The sequence below is a fragment of the Coturnix japonica genome, chromosome 12 (genome assembly GCF_001577835.2).
Source record: "Coturnix japonica isolate 7356 chromosome 12, Coturnix japonica 2.1, whole genome shotgun sequence".
Taxonomy (NCBI): Eukaryota; Metazoa; Chordata; class Aves; order Galliformes; family Phasianidae; genus Coturnix; species Coturnix japonica.
Window position 1 is genome coordinate 3946836 of NC_029527.1, and position 24619 is coordinate 3971454.

The window sequence follows — 24619 nt, forward strand, 5'->3', positions numbered from 1 at the left end:
GGTTGGGGTTTTGCTGTATGCCCAGTTTAATGTCCTCACTGCCATAGGTTCCAGACCTGAGCTTCACTGGGGCTCACCGACCTCATTGGGCTCTCAGTGCAGTGCTTTGTGTTGGCAGTGGCCAAAGCACTGTGGTGTTGGTCTTGGGCAGGGGGCTGGCTCCTTCAGGTAGTCGCTGTGCCACCACTGTACCCTGCACCCTGGGGAAAGGGAGCTGTGGTTCTTAGCAGCCGAGCAAGTCCCCATCCCAGGGTCTGGTGTTTGGAAACAAGCTGCTTATCAGCCCCATCTGGGTGGAGGAGGCAGCCCTGGTGTGCTCCGGCCATACCTGGGTCAGGCGGTCACACAGCTTTGAAATGTGAAGCAGCTTCCTAAGCATTGCAGGGGGTAAAACGTGAATTGACCATATCATAGGCACATGGTACTTCCCTGCTCAGATTACACTACAAAATCTGGGCAGTTCCTAAGATAGAGCTGGAAAAGGGGATTTGGGAGTGTGAGCAGCACTTGGAGCAGAGCACAGCTGACATGGCTGGGAACAAAAGGTGATAGGAAAACTCTCTGCATCTACAGTGCTGCACATCCACAGGTCAGCAGAATTTTTTCCTAACTGGATGTTTGTTGCAGATTTGTTGGGAGAAGCATGAAATAACTTTGTCTGAGTGCTGGCTTTGCTTTATGCCTTATGTTCTGCTAGTTGCTAAGATTGTGTCTGGCTGTTTACTCTCTGATTTAGTACTTTGTTTTCCAGATTTACTTTCTATCTGCTCACGAAACTCTAAAACTCTTGATTAATACCTTCCGTTTAACTCAGTTTAAAGACTTAAGTAGGTAGAGGTGGGTTTGCTTTGTTAGTTAAGGCTGCTAAAGCTGCGCCTACTCTGCTCAGGGACAAAGCTTTTTACAGTACGGTTTTCTGCAGAATACTCCATAAGCACCACATGTGTGTGAGTGCTATTAGTCAGATCTTCCCAGGCTTTTCTTGCCTCTCTTCAGAAAGGAGCTTCTTACAAAAACAGTTATTTTTAATGTTGCTTCTGGCCTTTTGACTGCGAATTCAGAGAGCATTTTTACCTCACATACTGAAGCGAAAGTTCGGTTTGTTTTTGTTAATGTAAGTCAAGAAGTAGCAGTGATTCGGTGTGACAGGCTGAATGTGAGCCATATGAGCCGAGCTGCACAAGCATAAAGGATGATTGTGCTGCAAAATATCTCCAAGTAATTCAAATTTTGACACACTTACCACTTCTCAAGTTGCGTTTCCCCCCTTCCCACCACTTCTGCCCTTCCCCCACCGTCAGGGATCTGGTGGGATACAAATATATGTGCATTGTCTCTGGAAATGGTGAGGCTTGGGTTAAAAAGTACTTTCTTTCTGTGAATTTGATTATACCACAGTGAGAGCTTCACAAAGGGATGGCAATAATTGTATATGCTTACTTATATATTCTGAACTAATGACTGCAGGCAAATAGCTCAAGCTTCAGCTGCTAACTTTTACCCCTTAGAGTGTGTAAGGGTCACTGGTTTCTCCATTTCACTAACAAGCTTTGAAACGTACTGATACATCGTGGCTCTGTGGTTTAAGAAGAGCAACTTGTGCCTTGAGCCCGGGGAGCACAGTTGGCACACAGCTCCTGGCGTGGGGTGAGGGTTGCATGCTCGGGAGGACGCTGTGTCCCCAGGAACCCGCAGCACTGGGCAGGGTGCCACTGAGCCCCTCTTGGGCGGAGGACCTCGTAGGGCCATTTTTTTTTTTAATTAAGCACTATTGATTTCTTTTGCGTGTTTTATTTTCTGGGTTATTGACTTCTATTTAATCTGTCATTTCTCTGTATGGATGGCAAAATGATGCATATTCATAACAGGATTTTATGTCCAGCCCTTCTATTGATGAAAATTCTGTATCTCTTTGCATTTAGATGTAGATAGGAATAAGAAGTAATGGTTAATTTCTGACTAGCATTTCTTACAAGTAAGTAAAAAGATGTATGTATGTGTTTGTAAGTGTATCATATTAGTGCAACATCTATAAAATAAGACATATTTTACAAACTCTTGAACTCCAGGATTGAATTGTATGCTCTTGGGGAGTTCATCATGCACATGGAACAGACACATCCCAGGGTAAATGAGAACAGAATGTGGATTTGCAGTGAAGTTGTTCTAACCCAATGGATCAGCGCAACCCCCCTGGAGTCATTAGAAAGGACCCTGCTGACCCTGATGAAAGTGGAGATAAAGTTAAGAATTAAGGTGGTCTAGGTTGTGACACGCTTTTGCTGCTTGATGTTGTGTGCAATGTTTTTAAAGAACCAAACACAGCGCAATACATTGGATATTATTTTTAAAGCAAAATCCCAGATAAATAAATAGCTGTCATCAGGTTCTAAATGATTCCTTGCTTCACTTTAACAATGAGCTATCCATTATATAGTCTTAATTTATGGAATGTTAAACAGTTTCTGGCATTGCTGTGCCCCTGCAGGAAGAACAGATGGTACACTGAATGAGTTTTGCTATGGGATAAAACGTTTCAGGTCTTCAATGGATCATATCCATCTGTAAGAAAGGAATAACATTTGTGTAAAATAAACAGGGTACAGTCAAACATCTTGAAATCCTCTGATGAATGAAAAAAAACTGTGTGTAGTCTAAAATGGTAGTATGCATTGGGAGGTAACATGGAAAACTACTGCGTAATGTTAGTTTAAAGGTGAACACTTACTTCACTTACATATCCCAACTGGGAAATCATATATATGAAGATCTGGAGGGCAGTGCTAAGTACAGAACATGGTCAATATATACTGACAGTGGTCTCTTGATAAAAAGAACATTACACTTATAATCAGATAGATTGGCTGTGTCTTCATCTTGTCTCCATGCAATGAAGTTATCTCTTATTGGATTTATAGAGCTTTGGCTGCACACTGAGAATACTGTTGAAGTGATGAAAAATGGAATACTGACAGTCTGTATCATATTGGTGTATAACATAGATATCCCAGTAGAACTGAGCAGAACATCTCTGTCATGATTCACATCTTGCAGCTCGTGCAAAAAGGATAATTAAAATGGATAATTAGTGATATTAATTGCTCTCTATAGTTCTACTCATGTCTTCACAGACTAGAAGAAGCTTCATCAGTGAAGTAACTTCTAGAAAACTGAAGTTAAACTAAAGCATTGATCTGTAGAGACCTTAGACTAATGGATCCATCTGATCTTCGTGCTTTTTGTACCTAAGACAGCATCATCAACTTGTGTTTCAAAAATGATTCTGTAGCACTCTAACAACGATTGGCTATTTGATGAAAATCCTCCCACTCCCAGCCTCCCCAGGCAGTCAGATGGTTGTGAACGTCTGACTGGGCTGCCAAAGTGTTTAAAATCGTTGTGGGGAGCAGCAGGGTCGTGCTGCAGGAAGGCTCTCTGCAGGTGCCTTTTCTGCCGGATGGCTGCACGTTACCGCGGGCTCAGAGCTGGCGTTCGTGGAACACCAGCATTGGAATTTGAGGGAAGGCAGGACAGCTGGATTACCTCTCCTCGCACTGTGAAGAATATGGTGCAGCCCTATTCACAAGTGATTTTTTTTTTCTTTTTAACCAAGTGTTCTGTGATTCTGGGAGACTTTATTTTGTCTTGTATATACTAGCCACTTTTCTATCTTAATCCTTCTTGCCACTCTAGTTCTGGCTTATGCATAATGAGCTTGGAGACGGAATGATTATCTTCTCATTCTTCTTCCCCTGTGTTAATAGTTTCTTTCCCCATACATAAATCATGTTAGAGCTGTAGGCTTTCTTCAGTTGGAAAATAAAATACTTTCCTCCTCTCACAGGAGAAACATTGACCAAAGTACACATATGTATCTTAATGTACCAAGAACAACAACAGCAACAAAAATGTTGTCAAAGGAAAAGAAGTATTCCTGTTATTTAAATCATACGCACATCTACCAAGTAATATATATTTAAAAATATTCAGTTTGCATTTGACTTTTTTGCATAAATATTATAATAAGGCTGCTTAGTTCTTTCAGTAATGAGACCTGTTCTCTTCTGGGCAGCAGCTGAAGTTGACTCTCCTTGTTGTTAAATGTCTTTTAAAATGTAGCATGTTCCTCACTGGAATGAAACCAGGCTTCACAGTGTCAGCATTTCTGAATTGCCAACATTTTCAGTTTTGAACATTCTGCCTTTAGTTGCAAGTTATCATGGGCTTACTTGTATTTGTTGATGATAAATATTCAGGCCTATGGGTTGCTTACTTACACAGCAAACTAATACTAACTTCCTGTGGTAATAGAAAATGTAATTTATAACTTACAAAGTAAACAACACTTGCTCTTCTAATATCGTTCTGGTCTGTAGGGTAAATAGTGTACAGAACCACAAATCATTGTGAACACAAGAACTGAATAGGTGCATCCGGGGGCAGAAATTGACTAAACGTGTTTAGATGCAGAACAAATTATCTGCGGTGGCTGAGCATGTCTGCATGAAATTCTGTATAGTCTGCTGAAAAAAGCACTGCTCTTCTCAACAGGAAAGCATCCCCACATGTGAGGGGAATACAAGAACTATGTGTATTTATTTGTGCACATGTTTACATGTTGGCACCTTTCAGACTGAAATAATACCAGATATTCTGCTTACGTGAGTTTCGAAGTACTGGTCATTGTTTTTATTTTGTGTCAGCCCCTGAAAAGCTTTAACTCTGTGTCAGGTTGGTTGTAAGTGAGTTTTAATGAGGCTATTTCATCCAGAACACTTCTCTATATCTTAATCTTCAGTGAATGAGGTGGTATTACTGGCGTTGGTGCCTTACAGAGGATTAGCAGGGCTCAGGGCATTGCCCACCCAGATCCCCTCTAGCAAGGTGCTAGATTGCTGTGTCTGTAAGAAGTGGACGCCTTGTGGGCAACGTCCAGTTTGTTTCCCATCACTGTGCGCTGCAGAAGATACCATAAGAGGTCTTGAGCATTGTACGTGAGTTGGGTGCCTCGGCCCCAAACCTGCTTGTTGTGTCACCTTGAGGATTTTTTGACCTCTGAGAAGCAAAACTTCCCATCCCTCTTGCTCAGCCCATGTATCCGTGGTTCACTTCCCAACACCAGGAGTCATACAGCAGTCCTCAACTTCTCTTATGCAACTCTTTGCAGTTTTAGAGGATTAGCAAAGAACAAACATAGGGTTAAAGGTGGGTGACATTGTGAGATCTGTTGGTTACATATGGCTTTATTGTTGTCTCTAAACGAGGGACTCCAAGATGATATAACAGAGTGGGCACTTTTTTCACATTTTGCTATCCAACAAAGCAAATTAATTCCATTATCTTCTACGGAAAGTTTGCACAGGAATGGTTTTGATGGATTACATCTGTGGCTGCTGACTGATTAGCAGCATGACAGATGTAGGCTTCATTTACAGGGATTTGCTTTCATTCATGAGGAAAAATTGAAGGTTTCTTTCAAGCACTTTTTTTGCATTAAAACTTTGAAAAGTACTCATCAAATGGTAGACTTTGATTTCCGTTTGCTTAATGCCTGTGGTAATTAACATTTCTGTGAGAACATCTTAACCAAATGTTCCAGTTTTTCCTACATTACAATGATTTCTTTTTCTCTAGCAAAAGAATTTAATTGGCGTATATATAATAACTGACTTGGGATTTGTTTTGTCACCATATGATAGGAAACTGTTGCTGAAAGATTGATCATTGTTTCTTTTTCTGGACTTTATTAATTTTATGATAGGCAATATGGCTCACGGTACAAGCACTCACCACAGATGCGCTCTGTCTGCAGTCCATTGTCTCATATGTGGGTGGAGAGATGGTATGTTTGTAAGTGCAGTAATAAACCCCATTTATCTTTGTCATACCAAGGGATTTGTGCAGCGTGTCGTGTTGTGGAGCTTGTGGTTCATCCTGGGCTCGATCCTGGTAAGTCTTGGTCATAGAGGTGATGGTGAGGGCTATTGTTTCTTCTTCTGTTGCTTATTCTTGTCCATTCTCAGTTCTGAATAGAGCGCAGCAAACTCTCAGGATCAATGTTAAGAGCAGAACTAGCAAATCTGTGGTGATTGCAGCTGTAAGAATGTGCTCAGGGCTGTTCCGGGGTTGTGAAGATGTGGAAAATGAAGAATTCTGATAAAATTTACTCTAATCTCAATGACTTGACACAAAGACGTTTCCTTGAAATGTGAGGTGAAGAGGACAGCAGTATTTAAGAGTAATGCCTCCAAAACCTGCCAGAGATCTCTTACTACTGTGCACTTTCATTGAGTAAATTTGAGCAAGCTTTTCATCTGCTCCCAGTCCCAGTTTTTCTCCCACAGCTGGTATCCAGAGTAAAAGGACAGATATTGCCCTGTCTGTATGGAACAAAAGCGGTGATGGCCTCCTGTGCTGTCCTTAAGTGTTATTAATTTAAGAGCTGGAGCATGGGCAGGACAGTGGGTGTGCAGAAGTTCACCTTGTGTCCTGTGAGGCTCAGCTAGGTGCGTTTTGCAGCTGGGAGAGCAGGAGTATTTTCTCAGCTGTGGAGCAGAATGTAGATAATGAAAAGAGTTGGTTTGTTGCTGCAGTTGTTGCTGAGAGCCCGTTTGCTCTCTGGAGGGACAGATTTGGATCCTGTTTAGTCACCAGAGGAAGGGGTTTGATCTCAGGCCCTTCTGGGGGACTTCAGTACAATGTGAAAGATCATTGTGCATTTTGTCAGGAAAATGTCATGCATGGCCTTCTCTTAGGGGAATCCCGATTACAGACAGCAACTGCATGTGCTAATGACCAAAAGATGTACGTTGACAGAACTCCATATAGACGATGTGGAGAAACTGTGAACTTCAAATAGTAGGAGACTATGAAATGCTCACTCTACAATCAGGGTTATTTTCAACTCAGCAGATAGGGTTTCACTATTAATCATGTCAATGACAAGGCCAAGACACATACTGAAAAATTATGTACTACAAAATTATACTATTAACATTTTGTTTTGACATTCATTTGAAATTAATTTGAAGATGAAGTAAAGCCGTCTGTGTTACTTTGGAGAGCTTCAAACCAAACTCTTCAGTTAAAGTTCAGGCTGGTGAGCAGTTCTTCCTTACAGATAGAATGTGGAAAATAGTTTTGCCATTCTTTTCACTCTTCCCTCAATAAAACAGTTGTTAATTATTTCTAAATTGGTACATGTGAAGAAACACTGCTGTTGCTTAAATAGTAGGTTCTCTTTTGACTAATTTATGTTTTAGGGTGGGGAAACATTTTGGCTCCTCCAGATAGAAGATCTGTACTGGCTCTCACTGCAAAGGCCCGTGAGGTTCAAAGTGCTGGCTGGGCTCCCACAGAGCAGAAGACCGGATTAAGGAAACAAACCCAAAGCTTGAATTTGTTTCTTAAAGGAAGTTCTAAGTAGCATCACATGCTACTGTTGGATATAGTGAGAGGGGACAGAGATGTGTGTGAAAACAAGGTGCTCAGATTTTGCATGCTACTGCCGTTGAGATTGCAGCTGGGTTTTCCTAGGACATGGAAAGGGCTGCCCATGGAGGTGGTGGAGGCATCATCCCAAAAGGGGTAGATGTGGCACTGAGTGACGTGGTTAGTGGGCATGGTGAGGATAGGTTGGCAGTTGGACTAGATGATCTTGCTGGTCTTTTCTAGCCATAACATGTCTGTGATTCCTTGGTAATAGTGAGCAACAGCCCTGAAAATATGTGTTGTGTGCTGGGAAGTAGAGGGAAGGGGCAGAGGGCTGGATTAACCAGGAGAAAGTCAGGGAAATGAAGAAGTTTATCTCATGACATGAAGGGATTATTTGTGAGGAGCCAGGTTCTGAGACCAAACACAGGCACAAGTTCTGCTTTGGTTACGTATGGCTTCCAGCAGAATGCCCTCAGTAACAGGGAGTACTGTGGAAAAATAGGGACATGAGTGGAAACTGAGGAGTGTCACTCATTAGGTAAACGTTAAAAATTTCTTTCCTTCTCTCATCAGAGCAGCTGCCAGTAGTTACAATGCTCACCTGAACCTGGAGCACTGAGGCAGTGCTGGTGACGCCCCAGGGGCAGAGATGTGTCTGCATGTGTGGCTGCTCCTGGTGCTGGGGAACCCAGGGACATGCTCTGCCTGCATGCTGCCAGAAGAGCTCTCCCTGTGCTAATTAGTTCATAACTTATGAGCTTTGACACGTTTTTGTTGGCTGTGCCTTGGGAAATGTTTTTGAATGGCTGTTGTTGGCTTTGCTTTAATCCGTTCCCAGATTTTTTTGGCTGCTGTGGAAATAGATGGATTATTTGATTGTGTTCTGGAGGTTTGTATACAGTCACCTGAAACCTGGTGATGTTAAAATAATGTTAAAGAAAAAAAAAGTATATTGATATTAAACACGTTTATTTGCATTAAAAATAAATAGGCTCCTTCTGCTGCAGAGCTGCAAGTGCATGCTGAGCATCCTGTGCACAGACATTGTGTTTACATTGTCCTTAAGGAAACCAAATCTTCACTGGTCCAACAGAGACTCAGTCCCTTCCGCATTAGGATGTCCTGCAGCCCCACAATAGGGAAACAGGTTTAAAAAACTTGGTGGGTAGGGCTGGCTTAAGAGCTTGTGCCTCTCTGCCTGTCTGTGCTGCTCCAGGACCCATGATCCTCTCCTCCATATGTTGCAGGCTCCTTGCAGCCATAGCAGCACACTCCATGTGTTTTGGCTGCTCCAGCCCCCCGTCCACACTCAGCCCCTTGCTGAGCAATCCATAGCCAGTGTGTCAGAGCTGGGACGAGGACCAGCTCCTCCACGTGTGCTGGGCGGGATGCTGTTGCCGTTCTGCTTCTTTCCCCCATGTGAGTCGTTTCTCTATCACTCCATGCAGCTGCCATCCTCCCACTGAGTCACTTTGGATCTACTGCAGTGGAGACTCCCAATGACACAGAATTTTGCTGTTCAGTGAGCCAAATACCTGCCCTGTTGTTTTGGGCTAGGCTGGAGCAAGGGGGAGCATTGAAACGCTACACCCAAGACATGACGCTCCCTTCCACAGCTTTGTCCCGTCATTCACTTGGAACAAGGCTGCCTTTAGTCTCCAGTTCTTCAAAAATGGATTTGAAATCTTCACATTCTGGAGGAATACGTCCCAGAGCTGCCTGGTCGCTATTCCTAATGCTTGGCTGCTTCAGCTGAAATACCTTGGTTGATACTTTTCCATTACTTTGGCGTGTTGGGTTCCTGTTTGGATTTGAGCACGGGCAACATCCTGGAGAGCATCAGGCGCATCTCTGCAGGGCGCCTGTGCTGGGCAGGGAGGTCTTGTCGGAACCGCTCTCAGGAATCCACGTGAGTTATGATCTTGTGCTGCTCACTCCTTGTTTGTCCCACTCTTGAGTTCTCTGTTGAATTAAGTAATGATCCTCTGGGCTCCCAAATGTCCATTTTTTTAAGCTTTTCCATGAAAAGGAGGTTTACAGTAACTTATTTCTTATTGAAAATAAAGCTAAGAAAAACCACCTGCAAAAGCTATGACTCTTGAAAACTGTCTGATTTTGCCAAGAACTGGAGCGCTGACAACTCTGAAGTGACTAAGTATCTTGTGCTTTGCTTTCAATAAGAAAAGGGCAGCTCCTTCGAATTGAATTTTCACTGGGGTTTATTGTACTTCTCTTTTCACCCAGCCCAGCTGTCCCAAATGAGGAGGTTGGCTCCAGCTCATCTCAGGTTTCATTAGTTAGGCAGAAGGGAACGGCTCTACACACTGTATGGTGCATGAGAGCAGTAAAGGAAATCTTTCTCTGCTTTTCATTCATCCATCTGGTTAATAGCACTGTAGTTACCTCTGCTAGTGAGATGGGCTGGGAGCAGCAAGCAGCAATCACTTCCAGTGACTGGTGAGATCACAAGTTTCCGGATTGAAAGGGTGTGAAAGGAAGAGCTAATCCATGGGCTGGCACAGCCCAGCCAGGAGTTACTGGGCTTAGAGTTTTTTATTTTTCATATAAGAAAAACCTCTCACAAATTTCCATTTGTCTCTTGCATTTTAAAGGGATTGTTTTAAAATTGATACTTCCTTCCATCCCCTCCCTTCTTCCACTCATAGTCTATGCTATGTCCGTAGCCATTTAAGAGCTGCTGGCAGCTGTAGCAGAGCAGTGATGTCTGGCTGGGGCGAGGTGCTAAATACACAGGCAAAATGCCATTGTCTGTATGGTATGGATGTACATTTGTGCTTCAGCCTCTCCTGTACCTATTGCAATGCTCTTGCCATTGTGATAGGGAAGATATTCAGCATCAGAGAACAGGGCTGTGTTTGGTCCTGGCTTTGTGCAGCTTGAGCCAAATTTTACTGGGAGACCAGGAGAATCCTTGATAGAATTGATGTCTTGATTCGTGCACAGGTGATAAGTGCCACTACTGCATTTCCTTCTTGCTGTCCGACCATATTTGCGCATATGTGGGCTTCCTTCTTTATATGCATGAGACCTGGCTGTATAGATGGACAGACAAACAAACAGAGCAGCTCGCTCACAGTTCCTCCCTGCAGGTCCTGTGCTCCCTGGCACAGTGCAGGACAGGTCGTGCAGTTGTCTGCCACCTTCTGCCTTCATCTGGCTGCATCTGGCCCTCTATGCTGCTCAAAATGAGAAAATGCATAGCACAACTTTATTGCTGGTTTTACTATTCCAGCAAAGACCCATTTGGTGAGGAACATAGAGTAAGGATAGAGAGAAGAGTAACTCTGTGCGCACTGTTTGGAAAGCTCTATGTCTGGCTAAATTACATATGCTTCTTCAAAGCTGGACATCAGTGGTATCTCACGCAGGTGTTCTCTGCAGTGGGCTGAATTTATTCTGCTTATTGCTTTTTGTTTATAAACTACTGTCTTTTTTACTTCCATGAACATTTGAAAGAATGCTCTTGATCCTGCAGTATCTCTTCCACACGTGCACACCTTCTGCAGTTGTTCTGCTGTCTCCAGAACAACCTTTATCATGAGAGATCATGTTCCTGTGAAGGCTTTGAAGCAAAGCGCCTCTTGTCACCTCTGCTTACCTACAATGAGCCTTATGGTTTAGCACTGAAATGAAACCATCTGGGAAAAAATCTCCCAGTAAAGTACTCCTCATAATTTAAAGATGTTGCACATTTGAAATGTCTGTGTGGAACACGTTGGTTTCATCAGCGTTTTCAAGTAACACTGAACTGTTTTAATCAAGTCAACATTCTTCATTTTGACTTTATGTTATGACTTTGATTCAAGAAAATAACTTTCATAGTGTATCGTTTTGCAGAAATCTCAGCATTTGTAATTTTGTGTCCCCTTTTCCATGAAGGCGCATGCTTGTCCTTCACGTTCATCTGAACTCTCACTTCTTTAAAGCTGCTATAAAGTGTATTGCTTTGCCTTTCCTAGGTATCATGTGGAAAGAAGGAGCTGAGGAGTATGATGCTGTGATTTCACAGCTCCAGCTTTTGATGCCATTAGCTGCTGTCCCCAGAGCCCCTTCCTGCTGCAGGGATCCAGAGGGTGCCCCACATCTGCTGTGTGGGTTGGGCAGGGCTCTCTCGCTCAGGTGGGAGTGTTTTCTCAGAGGGGCTTAATAGTTGTGTCTGCCTGCTTTGCTCCAGTCTTTTTCTCTATGCCTGACATAGAGGCTGCTTCTATGATATGCAAGTTTATGGGTTGGCAGAGGGGAGCCATGGGTGTGGGGAACAGATGGAGAAAGTACAGGGAAAATGCAGTGCTTTAAAGGAATAAAAAGAGATGCTTTTGTTGGAGTTAGAAACAAGAAGTCTCTGATGAAAGAAAATGAGCCTGAGGATAAGGAATACTGTGATGTTACCAACAGAATAAGGCTTTGTAAGGATTTGGGACTTATCAGTTTGAGATTGGTAGCTTGAAAACCGAATATTCAGGTTATCAAACAAAAAAGGATACAGGGTGACTGAGTGACTGAACAAGGCATTGAGCAGTAAGTGTGGAAGGTGCGGCATCCAAAGCACCTGGGAAAAATTGGGATGGGAGAGGAGAAGAGGGCAGGGCTGGGCACAGCTGCACCAGCAGTGATCCCACAGGCATAGAACTGTCCAAATGACTTCCATGTGCCAAAGCATTAACACCAGGAGGTACCGATGGGAGGGAACAATGACAAAATGCTGCTGTGGGAACCTTACTGAGGGAGCTTATCTTTAACTGTCCTTCCATTCTTTGTTTCCTGGCTAAAGCAAGGTAATAATTATACGCTTTGGTTACCCACAGAAGCTGCTGGAAGTAGGATAAATTATTAATTCCCAGACTGCACTCTGAAAAAATTAATTTCAGCACCACCTATTGCAAAATACTCCCTTGGACCAAATATCCAACTGCTGGGAGCAGATCTGAAAAAGTGAGCTTCTTCCAAACCCATTAGCATACATTCTGAAGCTTTTATTTCTCATTGTTGGTATCCGTTAGCATGCTGAACTAATATACTCAAATAGTAGTAAAAACCTTTCATTTACAAGAACTCTATCTCTGTACGACGTACTGAAGTAATTCAGATTCCAGGACGGAGCTGTGGAAATTCTCAGCACAGTTTGTCCGTATCTTATCAGAACAGGCACGCTTTTCCCACGGCCTGGCTGCTTTCCAGCAGTGCCTAAGCAGACTTGTTGGAAGCCCGCTTTGAATGGAAGAAGTAATCTTTCTGAATGGATTTTCTGGCAGGATTCCTGTTGCGTGTGTGGTTTATTGTTCTTGGTGATGTGTCTACATTTAACCCGCTAGATAAAAGTTTTAGGGTCTTTTTTTTTTTTTTCCTTCTTTTTTGGGGTGGGGAGTGGTTCAGGAAAAACAATCAGATTGTGAATTCTATAGAATCTTATACACAAACTTTTTTTTTTCTGTTTTATCTACTCTTCCATGCTAGTTGTATAGCGTTTTGAGCAGGCTTTTGATGTAAAAGCCAACAGATTATTTCCTCGGACTTTTCTACGGTCAAAAGACTGAATGATTAAAAAACAAATAACTTTCTTCTCCTCGACCAATTTTAGCAAAGTTTTATTGTGCCAATTCATTTCATTTTTAAACAGCCATTCTATTCACAGTGCTGTAGTTCTGCATAAAGGAACAGTCGTGCTGTCAAAAAGAAAAGAAGTGTGTCCCACTGGTGGCGTATCCTGAACTGGAGTGAATGCCTGTTGGTTGTGCATCAGTTGTAACTCCAGTGTATGCAATCAGTCCCTTGTGTACTGCAGGCCTGCTGTGGAGCTGAGCCAACTTCTGAGCTGAGGATCTGGCCTCTAATATGTGTTACAGGATAGCTAATATGATGTTTAACCACTCGGTAATGGCAGTATACAAAGAAGTTCTATTTTAGCACCTCTGGGGCAAGAAAATAACTGTTAATGCTGAAAACTGAAGTGCAAATGATTGCTAAATGGAAGAAGGAGGCAGAACAAAACTCCTGTTATTTCAAGTTAACACGTGTTAACAGACAAATATTCAGGTTGAGTTTTGGCCATGAAAGATCCTTAAGATTTGGATCTTTGTAGCTGAAACAAAACGATCACATATCTTAAATTTGCATCTACGGAGGAGGATCTGCATCTGTTTATTATCTGCCAAAAGAATCTCTTCCTTTTTTTTCTAGAAAGATTGATTTAACAAAAGGACACGAAGCATAAAGACCTTATTTTTATATTAATATACAAATATATTCTGAGCAGATTAAAAATAGAATAGTAAAAGCCTTTTTTCTGTTTAGAAATAGGCATTGGAGTAGTGGGGAGGGGAGGGGAGGAGGGGAGCTTGTAACTCCATACTTAGTGCCTACAATGCTTGGAAGACTTTATGATTAATTTCATACTTAGGTTTCCAGATGTTGGATTTCGTCCCAACTTTTAAAGACCTCTAATGTTTAACAGGATATGTGCTGAGTGTAGTCTTTAACAGAGTTTTCTTTCATAATTCTAGGGTCTATGAGAAAAGGTAACTCGGGAAAACGCTGCAGAATTGGAGCTGAATATACAGCCTTCTAGGAAAGGAACCAGCAACCCTTAAAAGTGCACCTTTGGACTGGAGCTGTGTTTTTGGGAAGACTATGGATAAGCACCAGAGCTGGCAGCGGAGCTGTCTGAATGCTGCCTTCTTCATGCTGCTGTGGAGCAGTGTTTCCCACGCACAGAGGGACTGCACAGGCGTGGAGTGCCAGCCCCTGGACAACTGCATCGAGGATGTGCTGGAGCCTGGTGAGTGCTGCGCCACGTGTCTGCAGCATGGCTGCACGTGTGAAGGCTACCAGTACTATGACTGTGTCAATGTGGGCTTCGTCAATGGCAAAGTACCCGAAGGGCAGTCTTACTTTGTGGACTTTGGAAGCACTGAGTGTTCTTGCCCCAAGGGAGGGGGTAAGATCAGCTGCCAGTTCATGCTGTGCCCAGAGTTGCCCCCAAACTGCATTGATGCAGTGGTGCCAGCGGATGGCTGCCCTCAGTGTGGAAGAATAGGCTGCCTCCACGAGGGCCAGAAATATGTAGCAGGACACACCTTCCATATGCCGCCGTGCAAGGTCTGCCACTGTCCAAATGCTGGTGGCGAGCTGATGTGCTACCAGCTTCCCGACTGCAACACGTTCGCCTTAAACACAGTGAGTCCCATGGATGCTGATGACAATGAACCAGAAAGGCACTATGATGATCCATACAGCTATGACCAGGAGGCACCAGAAGGAGACAACACCCAGGTGGAATCTCCAAAAAAATACAGGAGCTATTCTTCCCATCTCGAGCAGGAAAGCATAAGCCAGGAGCAAAGCGAGGATTATGACTACCTACCAGCCAGCATTGCTCCTTCAAGTTCAGCTGTGGCTGATACATACACTGAGGAAACAACCACTCCACCCACCACACCAGCACCGAAGCTCCTCTCTGAAATTCGCAGTGCCACTGAAGGAACTGAGCGAAAGAGGGTACCCAGCCCCACTGCAGCACCCCCACAGCTAACAACGCATAAGGAAGCCCCAGTAACAACCAGTGCTCCTCTGGAGCACACCACAGCCACCACTGAGACACCCAAACAGCTGGGGAAACTGGACAGGAGGCCAAAGGGGAAGCAGGGGGACAAGGAAAGGAATGAGCAAGACAGAGCACCCCACTCTAAAATGAAAAAGCACGTCAGAAAAGAGGACCCAGGGAACAGTATTCATCTAGACTTGAAAGAGGTGAATTTAACAGAGCCGAGTTCAGCAAAATCTTCCCAGGAAACACATGAGGGAAATGCCTTTCCCAAGGTGAAGTTCAGTGCAACAACCTCTCCCCCTGTTGCTCTAAAGGAAGACCGTAGTCAGTCATCCCAAAAGCAGTCACAGACACTGTATCGTTACCACCCTGAGGAAGATGGGGACCCCAACTCTATTCATGCTAACCCCAGATTACCAGAAGGTAAGAACTATTTGTAGTGTGGATGCCTATGTAACATTTACTTATAATGGCATTTCTCTTTCATTATTTTCACTCCACGCAGACACGAAGTGAAGCAAACTTCCAGTTACCTTCTTTTAGCTCTTTCAGGAGGTGGTTTGTCTTTCATGTGACTCAACAGCTACTGTTGCATAATTGCTCGTCTTGTTTTGATTTTGCAGACGGTGGATGGTTTTTTCTTGTGTTTTAACTTTATTTCAGATAATGATTTTTCCTTTCATTATTTTCTCTTCTTCATTTCTAATGCAATGTCAGAGAAACATTTTACTGTACAGGAAAGGAATTGGATTTAATTATTTATCTGTTTGGATTCTCCATTTACCAGCTGAATGTAATCATACTTGTAGCTTTCATATTTTACTAGAGGAAGGAGTGAGATGGTTATGCTTCTAGGACACAGTGTGCATCCTACACAAACATTTGCAGCACTTGTAATGTTTATCCTATGGCTGAAAGGCTTCTGAGCTCATTAGTACAAGAACTTGGTAGATACATTCAAACACCACTGAGGACTAGTACAGAGAAAGGACTGCCTCCTGCTTTGAGTTTTTTGGGGGGCTGGAAGTTGATGATGTTTATGATCAACTGTGGCAAGTGTATGTATTTCCTCTCTGCCTCTGGATTCCTCTTGACATCTTCAGTGAATGTTGATTATACGCTTTATGCAGGGCTCATTACAGTAATGAATGCAAACTTCATCGCTATAAATTAGCATGTATACAGCTCATATTTCCAATTCATTTTTCATCAAATCAAGAGTAATATCTCCATTTTCAAGATGTGGCACAAAATGTTCTCATGAGAACTCAAATTTATAATACTTGAAGTCTGAGTCAAGAATACCGATTACTCCCTATACAGTGATATTTCTTCTTTGGTTACCTAGGTAGCCCTTATATGTGTTAGTCTGTCTACTCAAGAAGTTTAAGGGAGATAGGAGGTGGTAGATTTGAGGAGGAGCCGAGGTTTTATGTGCCCATGTAAGCAGCATGCCTTATTTACCAAATAAAAGGGGCATGAGGTCCATGCATGGAGATGAGAGCCTCTTCTTTCTCTCCTGTGTTATGTTCTTACTGTAAATGTTGACTTCTTAGCCAGTGATAGCAGCCATAATCCGACCTTGATTTCACCAGCACAATGCTCTGCAAATCAGGTCTACCTGAGGAACTTCACTGCATTACAGCTGTAAGCCAGACAGCTTCCAAGGAGGCAGTTTGAACCCAGTGCCTTGAAATGAGAAAACACTGGTTGAACACACATACCACGAAGAGGGATGTCATTAACAGATGGAGGCTGTCAAATGTGATGTGATGGATAGTTTCTGTGCTCCAAGCCTTACCTCTGTGCTACCTTCTCTCCATAGATGCCTGTTTTATTTCACGTCTAGATAAATTTGTTCTGTGAAAGATGAATCTCCTAGGCCTGGTTGACTGATGATCCAAGGAGTAAACTGGTTCCAACCTTCCAGTTTGTCTAACCTGAATGAGAGAATAAGACCTGTGCCTGCTCTGTGAAATGTGAGCTGTACTATAGAGCTAGCTGCCACATTTTGGAGTCTCCTTGGGATGCTTTCAGTCTGTCATCCATTTGAACTGCTTGGCTGGCACAGGACTGACTGAGGTTGGTTAGATCAGGCTTCTTGCCGGATAGCAACAAAAAATGATGCCTGTGTGCTGTGAGGGAGCTGCAGAACCTTTCCCCAAACCAGGAGTCTCCCTGGACATGACTAGTCACAGTGCTCATGCCTAGGGACTGATGGATTTTCACTTGTGGTGGTGGTGTTCTTTTAATTGATGTGGTTGTGACTCATGCGAGTTGATCCATATGTTCCATGTAATAAAACACATACATCTTCTGTCTCTTTGGTGATTCCTGAGCTGGTGATAGAGGGCAAGTGGAGACATTAGTCAGCCTTGAAAGGAAGATTAATTCTGCCTGCAGATGTAGAATGAAAGCATAAATTTTGTGCGTGTTATTTCTAACTATGAAATGGTGTGATCTGCTCGAATTGCCAAATACCTTCTCCTCTCATCATCCTCTTCAGCTTCACTCCCCTTGGAGGCTGCACGAAGTCAGCCTTACAAGGGATATGGGTAGGCCCAGCTCTCTGGGCTGCAGTGTGAACCAGCCCCATTGCCTGCATCTCTGGGCAGGATCTTCTCAGTGGGGAGTGCAGCATGGCTGCATGGGGATGCAGGAGCCCCCAGGCTGTGTGTGCCCAGCAGTGGCTGCCCTGGAAAACAGGCTGGCCTAGGGGATTACTTGGGTTCTATTTGCACTTAATTGATTTCTCCTGCTTTTCTCATCAGTCTGCATGTGGGGGTGGATTTGCTTTATTTTAGGTTGTCCTTCCTTGAAATCTTCAGTACATTTACTAAAATTTCATCTTAATTGCTTTTTTCCCCTTGTGTTTATTTGGGTTCCCAAGTCCCCGAGTGATACATTTGTTTTGTGGCTCTGGGGACACTCTTTATTATTTATTCTAATATTTCTTTCTCCCTGGAGCTTAGAGTAGTACAAGGGTCTTCACAGAAACATTTGCTGCCACTAAAAATTCCTCCTGTTGCATCTTTTTTTCCTTCCTATCAGCTGTGTCCTGGCATTAGATCTCAGTGGTTGGATCGCTGGTGCCTCTGGTTAAACACTGGTGGCTCTGGGGAGCTGAGCCCAGCAGATGGTACCTGCCCTTGCAGGGTTGGTGGCTGCTGCTGCACAGGGGTTCACCATCCTCTGCTCTGTGCCAACCCACACCACTCTGCTGTGGAAATGCTTCTGTCTTTAAACTGAGTGCACTTGTCATAGATCCCAGTAGTAGACTGAAGAGTTCTCCAGCCACATGCAGACCTATTGAAGCTGCTGTGGCAAATCCTAATTAATCCACTCCTAAAGGAATAGTAAGTGTAAAGTAGAGGTAATTATTCAGCTGAGAAAGTGTAAATTAAATACTGTTACCAAGGGAAAGGATGAGATTGATAGAGACTATAGTCTTTATACAGTCTCTTTCCAAACATTGATCTTCTCCTGTCATTTACTGTAGGAGCAACAGAGGGAGTTTTAATTTCTGTATTTCTTATTTCCTCATAATAAAAATGCCCTGAACAGGGAAGGGCTTAATAAAACATATTTAAAGATCTTACCATCAAGTTTTTATTATTTTTTTCCTACTTGTTTCCATTTCCCCATGCAGTGCCAGAGCAGCGCTGTTCCTTGGATAAATGTAGCTCAGGTAGTGAGCAGCCTCGTTCTGAATGTTTTATGATTTGCCTTCTGCTTTTGGCAGCCTGAATAGCAATTTGTGTCTAGCTGGAACCACTGTGTTCCAGAATAGAGGTATTTTTCCACTTAAAAACAATTGCCAGTTCTGGATGAGTTTATCATGGTCATTTTCAGAGATAAGGATAATTGCTCTCCAACTGAAGTAAATTCGTGAGACAAGATCAGTGGATTGGAAAATAGCACTCACTGCAAGTGAATCCTTATCAGGAAGGAGGCACTGGGAGGCTCCTGTGCAGCTCCTGAGGATGTAGGCAGGTTTTCAGCCATCCCATCTACTGTGTGTTTGCTCAGGGACTGAGGTTTATAAAGAAAGACCTCACTGTTAGTAACTGATGACAGATGGGAAACAAGCAATCCATGGAACAGGCCTGCACTGAGGGCTTCCCTGAGCATGCCAACCCTTCAGCCCTTCGTCCTGCCGCTGCTGTAAAAGGCACAGAGGGTGGTAAATGCTGTGAGTGAAGCTTTGGAAACACAATCTCAAACTGCAGTTACTTTGTGTTTTTAAATATTAGGTGATGTGTTCTTTCATGTTTACTTGCACTACCTCAGGCTTCAGTCTGTATTGTATACTTGGTCCCAGCTCTTTCTACAGTAGGAAGAAATCAGCTCTGAGCCCTCAAACTAAGATCACTGCAGAATAAAAATAAACCTGGGAGAGTGGGATGTAGGGAGAAAAAGCCTTCAGGCCAGCAGTATGAATTGGGCTGAGTTACAGCCCCAGGCAAGTGTTCAGCTGTCTCTTGGGAGGCACAGCTTTCAGAGGGATAATGGAGGAAGATAGCGTGAATGAGTGTAGGGCAGGTGAGGGGACTTGCAGAAAGAGAGGGATGAGAATACAATAAAATAGAAAAGCATTTTAAAAGAAAACCACAAAATAGATGTTCTGCCCAAAATGTCAGTCTGACCTTACCAGGTGCTATCTGGATGCTGCCGTGTATCAGGGAATCCCAGCCCCCTCCCTTTGCATATCTCTTGCTACTTCCTATGTTAATGAGACCAGTAAGTTCAGGCTGGTGTGCACTAAACACTGCTTGTGGCACAAGGCTGTGAACACAGGGCACGAGGACAAACCAAACCCTGCCCCAGCCATGTAAAGGAGCACATTGATGGCTAGCTGTTTGCAGACTTTGAAATAAGCAGTAGCTAAAGGTATCAGATCTCCAGGTGCTGCTCTGCCAGATGTGACTGAGCTCTTGCTTTCAGTGGATGCACCACAGAGCCCATGTCAAATGCTCTCAACAGTCCCTCTTAAGGAATTTGAGCACAAACCAGGAGCTGACCTAACCTGCCGGCCTGGGCATGTCAGTAGCAGCTGAATTGTGAATATCCAGACTTGCCCTAGCCAGGGGCACGCTTTCTAGGTCAGTGTTGATGTTTTTGTGTTTTGTGTTGATTTCTCTGGACAAGTTGCTGCATGACTGCTGCTCACCTGTGTGTGTTTTGGGAGCTGCTGCAGGTCAGGCTGTTGCTGGCTTTCCAACTGTCAAGGCTTCCATGTGATGCATAGAGCTCTGAGTTTAGTGCATTCTTCTTTTTGCTTTTTTCTTTTTTTCTTTCTTTTTTCCCCCCTCATGAGCTTCAGCCCAAGCCTTTATCACCACAGACCTTGTTCCAGTCATTATGGAATGGAGATGACAAGCAAAGGACATAAGGTCCTTGCAAGTTGAGCTTTTGGAGAAGATGGGTTTCTGTTTTCTTCTGTTCTTCACAAAGTTGAACAGAACAGCTGTTCACTTCAGTGTGATCTGTACCTATTTTGTAGGGGTAAACATCATCCATCTTCTGTGATAAGTTAGCTTCATCTCTAGTTTGCAAAAGCATTTGATCTCAATTATGAAATTAAAATGTGCTGGGGACAAACTGTGGAATTGAGATGGAGGTCGTCTTGTGCCACTTAATTAAGCTCTTGAAAAGACAAGACCCCCAAGCTCCTGGGTTTCACAGATGATGGTACCTACTCTTTATTTATAGTATGTATCTGAGAGTTCTTCTTTTAAGAAACATAATTTAAATGTGACTTATTTGGAGTAGTGTTTGTGTTGTTATAATCAATCACTGAGGTATTGACACAGTATAGCTCATTAGAGGGAAGCAAATAGTAATTTTTGTTTCAAATTTTGTCAGACAATAACCTTTTGAACAGTTTCAAATATGTGGGCCAAAGGAATGCAGCTTTCTAGCCTATGCTTACTCATGAAAGGATTTGTAATTTCATTACCCCAGGCCTCTCAGCGAGCCATATCTCTTACCTCTCAGGGATTCTTAAGTAACAAGCCAGCAGTAATTGGGATTTTACAAAGATCTCCTTATGTGTGAGTGGGTTTTATGTTTTATTGACTATTCCCAATCTGTCTGTGCTGAGTCTGAGATGACTGATTGTCTTCCAAAGCCATCAGAAAGTCCAAAACTCCTACCCCAGAGTTGGTGTTGCAGACACCAAGCCCATGTCTGAGAGAAGGACAGGGAAAAAGCAGTCATGCTATCACCTGGATCATGTTGGAGGGGACCATAATGGCCATCCAGTTCCAACTGGGTTGTCATACACTAGATCAGGCTGCCCATGGCCTCATCCAATTTGGCCCTGAATGCCTCCAGAGATGGGGCTCCCCCAGCCTCTCTGGGCAGCCTCACTGTCCTCTGGGTAAAAAACATCCTCCTAACATCTTACCTAAATCTCCCCTTTTGCTATTACCAATCCTACAGCAAGCTACTGCTTGCATCTTGGGCAGCCTGTATTGCAAAACAGTCAGGTTTGTTTACACTGTTATATACCTTTCCACTAAGGTGATTTAAGTTGAGCATGTGAGTGTGTCTCACAGATAAATAAGTTTTAAGGATGAACTTTATTTTTTCACTACGTAAAAATTTAATATCAAAAAAATGTGCACCTTTTCCCTTATGTTGGTGAGAACCTGTGGTGCATCTTTACCTTCCATGCTCTGGGAACTCACAAGTTGGTGGCTGTTTCTCTGCAATGCACAAGCAGGCGCAATTGCAGTTTTTCACATAGCTCTATAAAACATCTTGTTTATGGCCTATAAGCTGCTCTGGATTAGTATAATTTTCCCTTATCCAAGAATTTTCCTCTGCAATTTGCATTAAGTTTTCTTGTGTTGGAATTGCTTATTTCATGAAACTACCAGCAGTTTTCATTTCCAGGTTCAAAACTACAGTGTTCTAGCCAAGGGATTTTGTAAGATATTTACTCTGAGTAACTGGTTTTGTTGAAGATAACATACATTTAAGTAATGTCTCATGTATTAATGATAAAACTTTTACTGGCCCTCAATCAAAGCTGATAAGCATTGTCTTAACTTATGGCAGTGAAATCAAAAGAATTCGGTACAAAGTCTGTTTTACATTACCAGGTTACATAAATATTTAATTTCAATTGGTTTGGATTGAATGTAGTCACAAGCAAGTTGTGGTTTTGCTTGTATCTTCAAGTGGGATTGGAGATAAATATGTAGGCTTTCCAAAATCTTGTCTCAGGACTTTGAGTTGTTGCTTTAAACTAATTAACATGCTTTAAATGTATTCTTGAAATACAGACATAGGCCTTGCCCAGATATGTCCCTGGGCAGCAATCCTCTCAAGACTGCATGTGCCCCTTCCCCTTTGTGCTTGGCCCCAGGCACAACAGGAGACAACTTGTGCTGCTGTGTGCCTGGAATCCACAGTGGGATGGGCAGAGGCTTCCACTGCCTTGGCTTTAGGTAAAAGTTGACCAATCTAGATGAAAAAGAATTAAACAACTTGTTTCTTTATTGTTTGTGTTGGTATGACCAACTAATTCAAGTGAATGGAGTCTTTTAGAGTCAACCAATATTTGTCTTTCAGTGTGAGTAGTCTCATATCCTGGTATGGTGCAGCAGATGCCAGTTTAAGTTTACTATTTATTCTCACACTCAAATGCGAAGGTTAAATGAATTAAACATTTTGGTGCAGAAACTGATCCACCTTTAACCTTCAGCGCTGCGTTGCTGTTCTCACTTGGGTGAGTGCCGACCTCCCAGCATGCCAGCACAGCCTGGCAGGGCACACAGCTCATCTGCAGCAGGATGGTTGGGATGCTTCACCTGCACTGCTGTTTGTCTGCACCACTATAAGCTATGGGATCTGACCTTTATTAGGTAACGCTGAAGTCCCTTTGTAGTATGGTGAAGCAGATTTATGCAGTCTTGAAATCTGACCCTGATATTTCAGGGAGTTTACTTGTTCAGCTTCTAAATGGAGTCAGTAATGTTCCTTGTAATAAGACTTTGAAGGTCAAATCCTGTTCTGTCAGTGCTATATTAACCCCATTACTTCCAGTAAGATATACACTCATTTCAGCTGTATTACTTCTTCCTATATTACTGCAAAATGGTATAGGGCAACTGTTAACCATTAGAAATCCTAAAAACAAAATACCCTCGTTAAAGAAGACCTCCTTACATTTCATAGTGTGCAATGGTGAAGTGAGCTGGTCTCACTTCACAAGGCTTTTTTTTGCAGCAAAAAACCTTTATTTGTTTCTGTCTGTTATATTTCCTGTCAGGCTCAAATTCCTCTCCCAGATCTTACAGTTAATTTATAGCAAGCGAATACCTCGTGAAATGTATGATCATTATACAAATACATTATTAGAGCCATTTGTCTTTTTGTTTGTAAATTCCCCAAATTGAATGTCTGGGTAATGGATGTTTATGGAGATGCAGTCAATAGCATTGAGAGCACACAGCGCAACATGGCACTGAGGTCACAAGTGAGCCACCTTATTATGTATGGTGGGCAGGAGGGGCTCAATGCCTCTCATCTGGCACTGCAAGCATAGTTCCTCTAGGAAAAAAAAGTACTGGTGTTGATGGATGAGCAGACTTTTCCCATCCGTGCTGGTGCAACAGAACTGATGTTCACACTGCTTTGTTTTATGCTTGGTGTGGAAAAGCCCATGCTCCCCCATGGAGTTAATCATGTGCCTGACCACAAGCATATGGATTAAAGTCAGTTTTTCAGATGACTGTAGCTCTGTTTTTCCATTTAGAGAGAGACCAATTTATTATTATACTTGATAAGCCTAGAGTACCTGTGTTATCTCATAAATAAATTAGTGTGAGGATCGTCCTTGTGAACTGCCTTCATACTTGGTCGGAATACTGTTGTTCCTGGAGCAGATCCTGTCCTACTTTGATGCAGTCACAACACAAGTAGGCATTTCTACTAGTGCAGAAACCTTCACAGCACTTTTAGATTTTATGTTCTTTAATGTCGAGAAAGAAAAATATATGTATGCTACAAAATAAAGGAATTAGCCCCATATCCTGGAAGGCCAGAGGGCCACAATGCTGAAGTGGTGCTTGATTCTATTTTCTGAGATGAAGTAGAGAGGCTTTCTAGCTCTGCCTTGTTTGTTTTGGCTGGCTGTTTGCTGCCACCTTGCTGAGGTTTTCTTTGGCAGCTTGAATCTGCTCCAGAGTCATCAGAACCTGGAAGCTGCCAAAGCCGGTGTTGAATACAAGGGAGAGAGCATTGCTGCAGCACAAGGAAAATGCAAGTTAGCCATGGAGTAAAGAGCACGGATAACTCTGGCACTGTAGCCTGTACTGTAACCTGCTTAGTGCTGTGGGTACGTGTTGCCGTTCTCCCAAGAATGCAAAGCAGATTATCTGCTCTCATGCTCTTCCTTCTGGTAGAGCTGGTGATACAGAGCAGGTTTATCAGCATTGTCTCACATGGGACTGAAAGGGTGAAGCTGAGGCTTTATCTGTGTCGTATCTTGATCTAATTAGGAGAAGATGCAGCGCACAGGCTCCTGCAGACCAGCTTTGGGGTGGCACTGTGTGTGCAGCCAGTAAGAAGAGGAGGCACAGCTGTACCTGCATGCAGAGGGATGCAGGC

At 43.1% G+C, this 24619-nt stretch overlaps 1 protein-coding gene across 5 annotated transcripts in view; it reads left to right on the forward strand.

Annotated features, from left to right (window-relative positions):
* FBLN2 (fibulin 2) overlaps positions 1-24619 on the forward strand; it is a 77119-nt gene that overhangs the window by 4336 nt on the left and 48164 nt on the right. Inside the window, exons 1-2 of one of the 5 annotated variants that reach the window (XM_015874801.2) lie at positions 377-589; positions 13956-15421. In XM_015874801.2, the coding sequence (XP_015730287.1) occupies positions 14083-15421 (1339 nt within the window). In that variant the 5' untranslated portion in view covers positions 377-589; positions 13956-14082. Of the gene's footprint in view, positions 1-376; positions 590-1321; positions 1346-9086; positions 9344-11549; positions 11575-13955; positions 15422-24619 lie in introns of those variants that run through there. The other 4 variants (XM_015874803.2, XM_015874805.2, XM_015874802.2 and 1 more) reach the window with 4 other exon arrangements.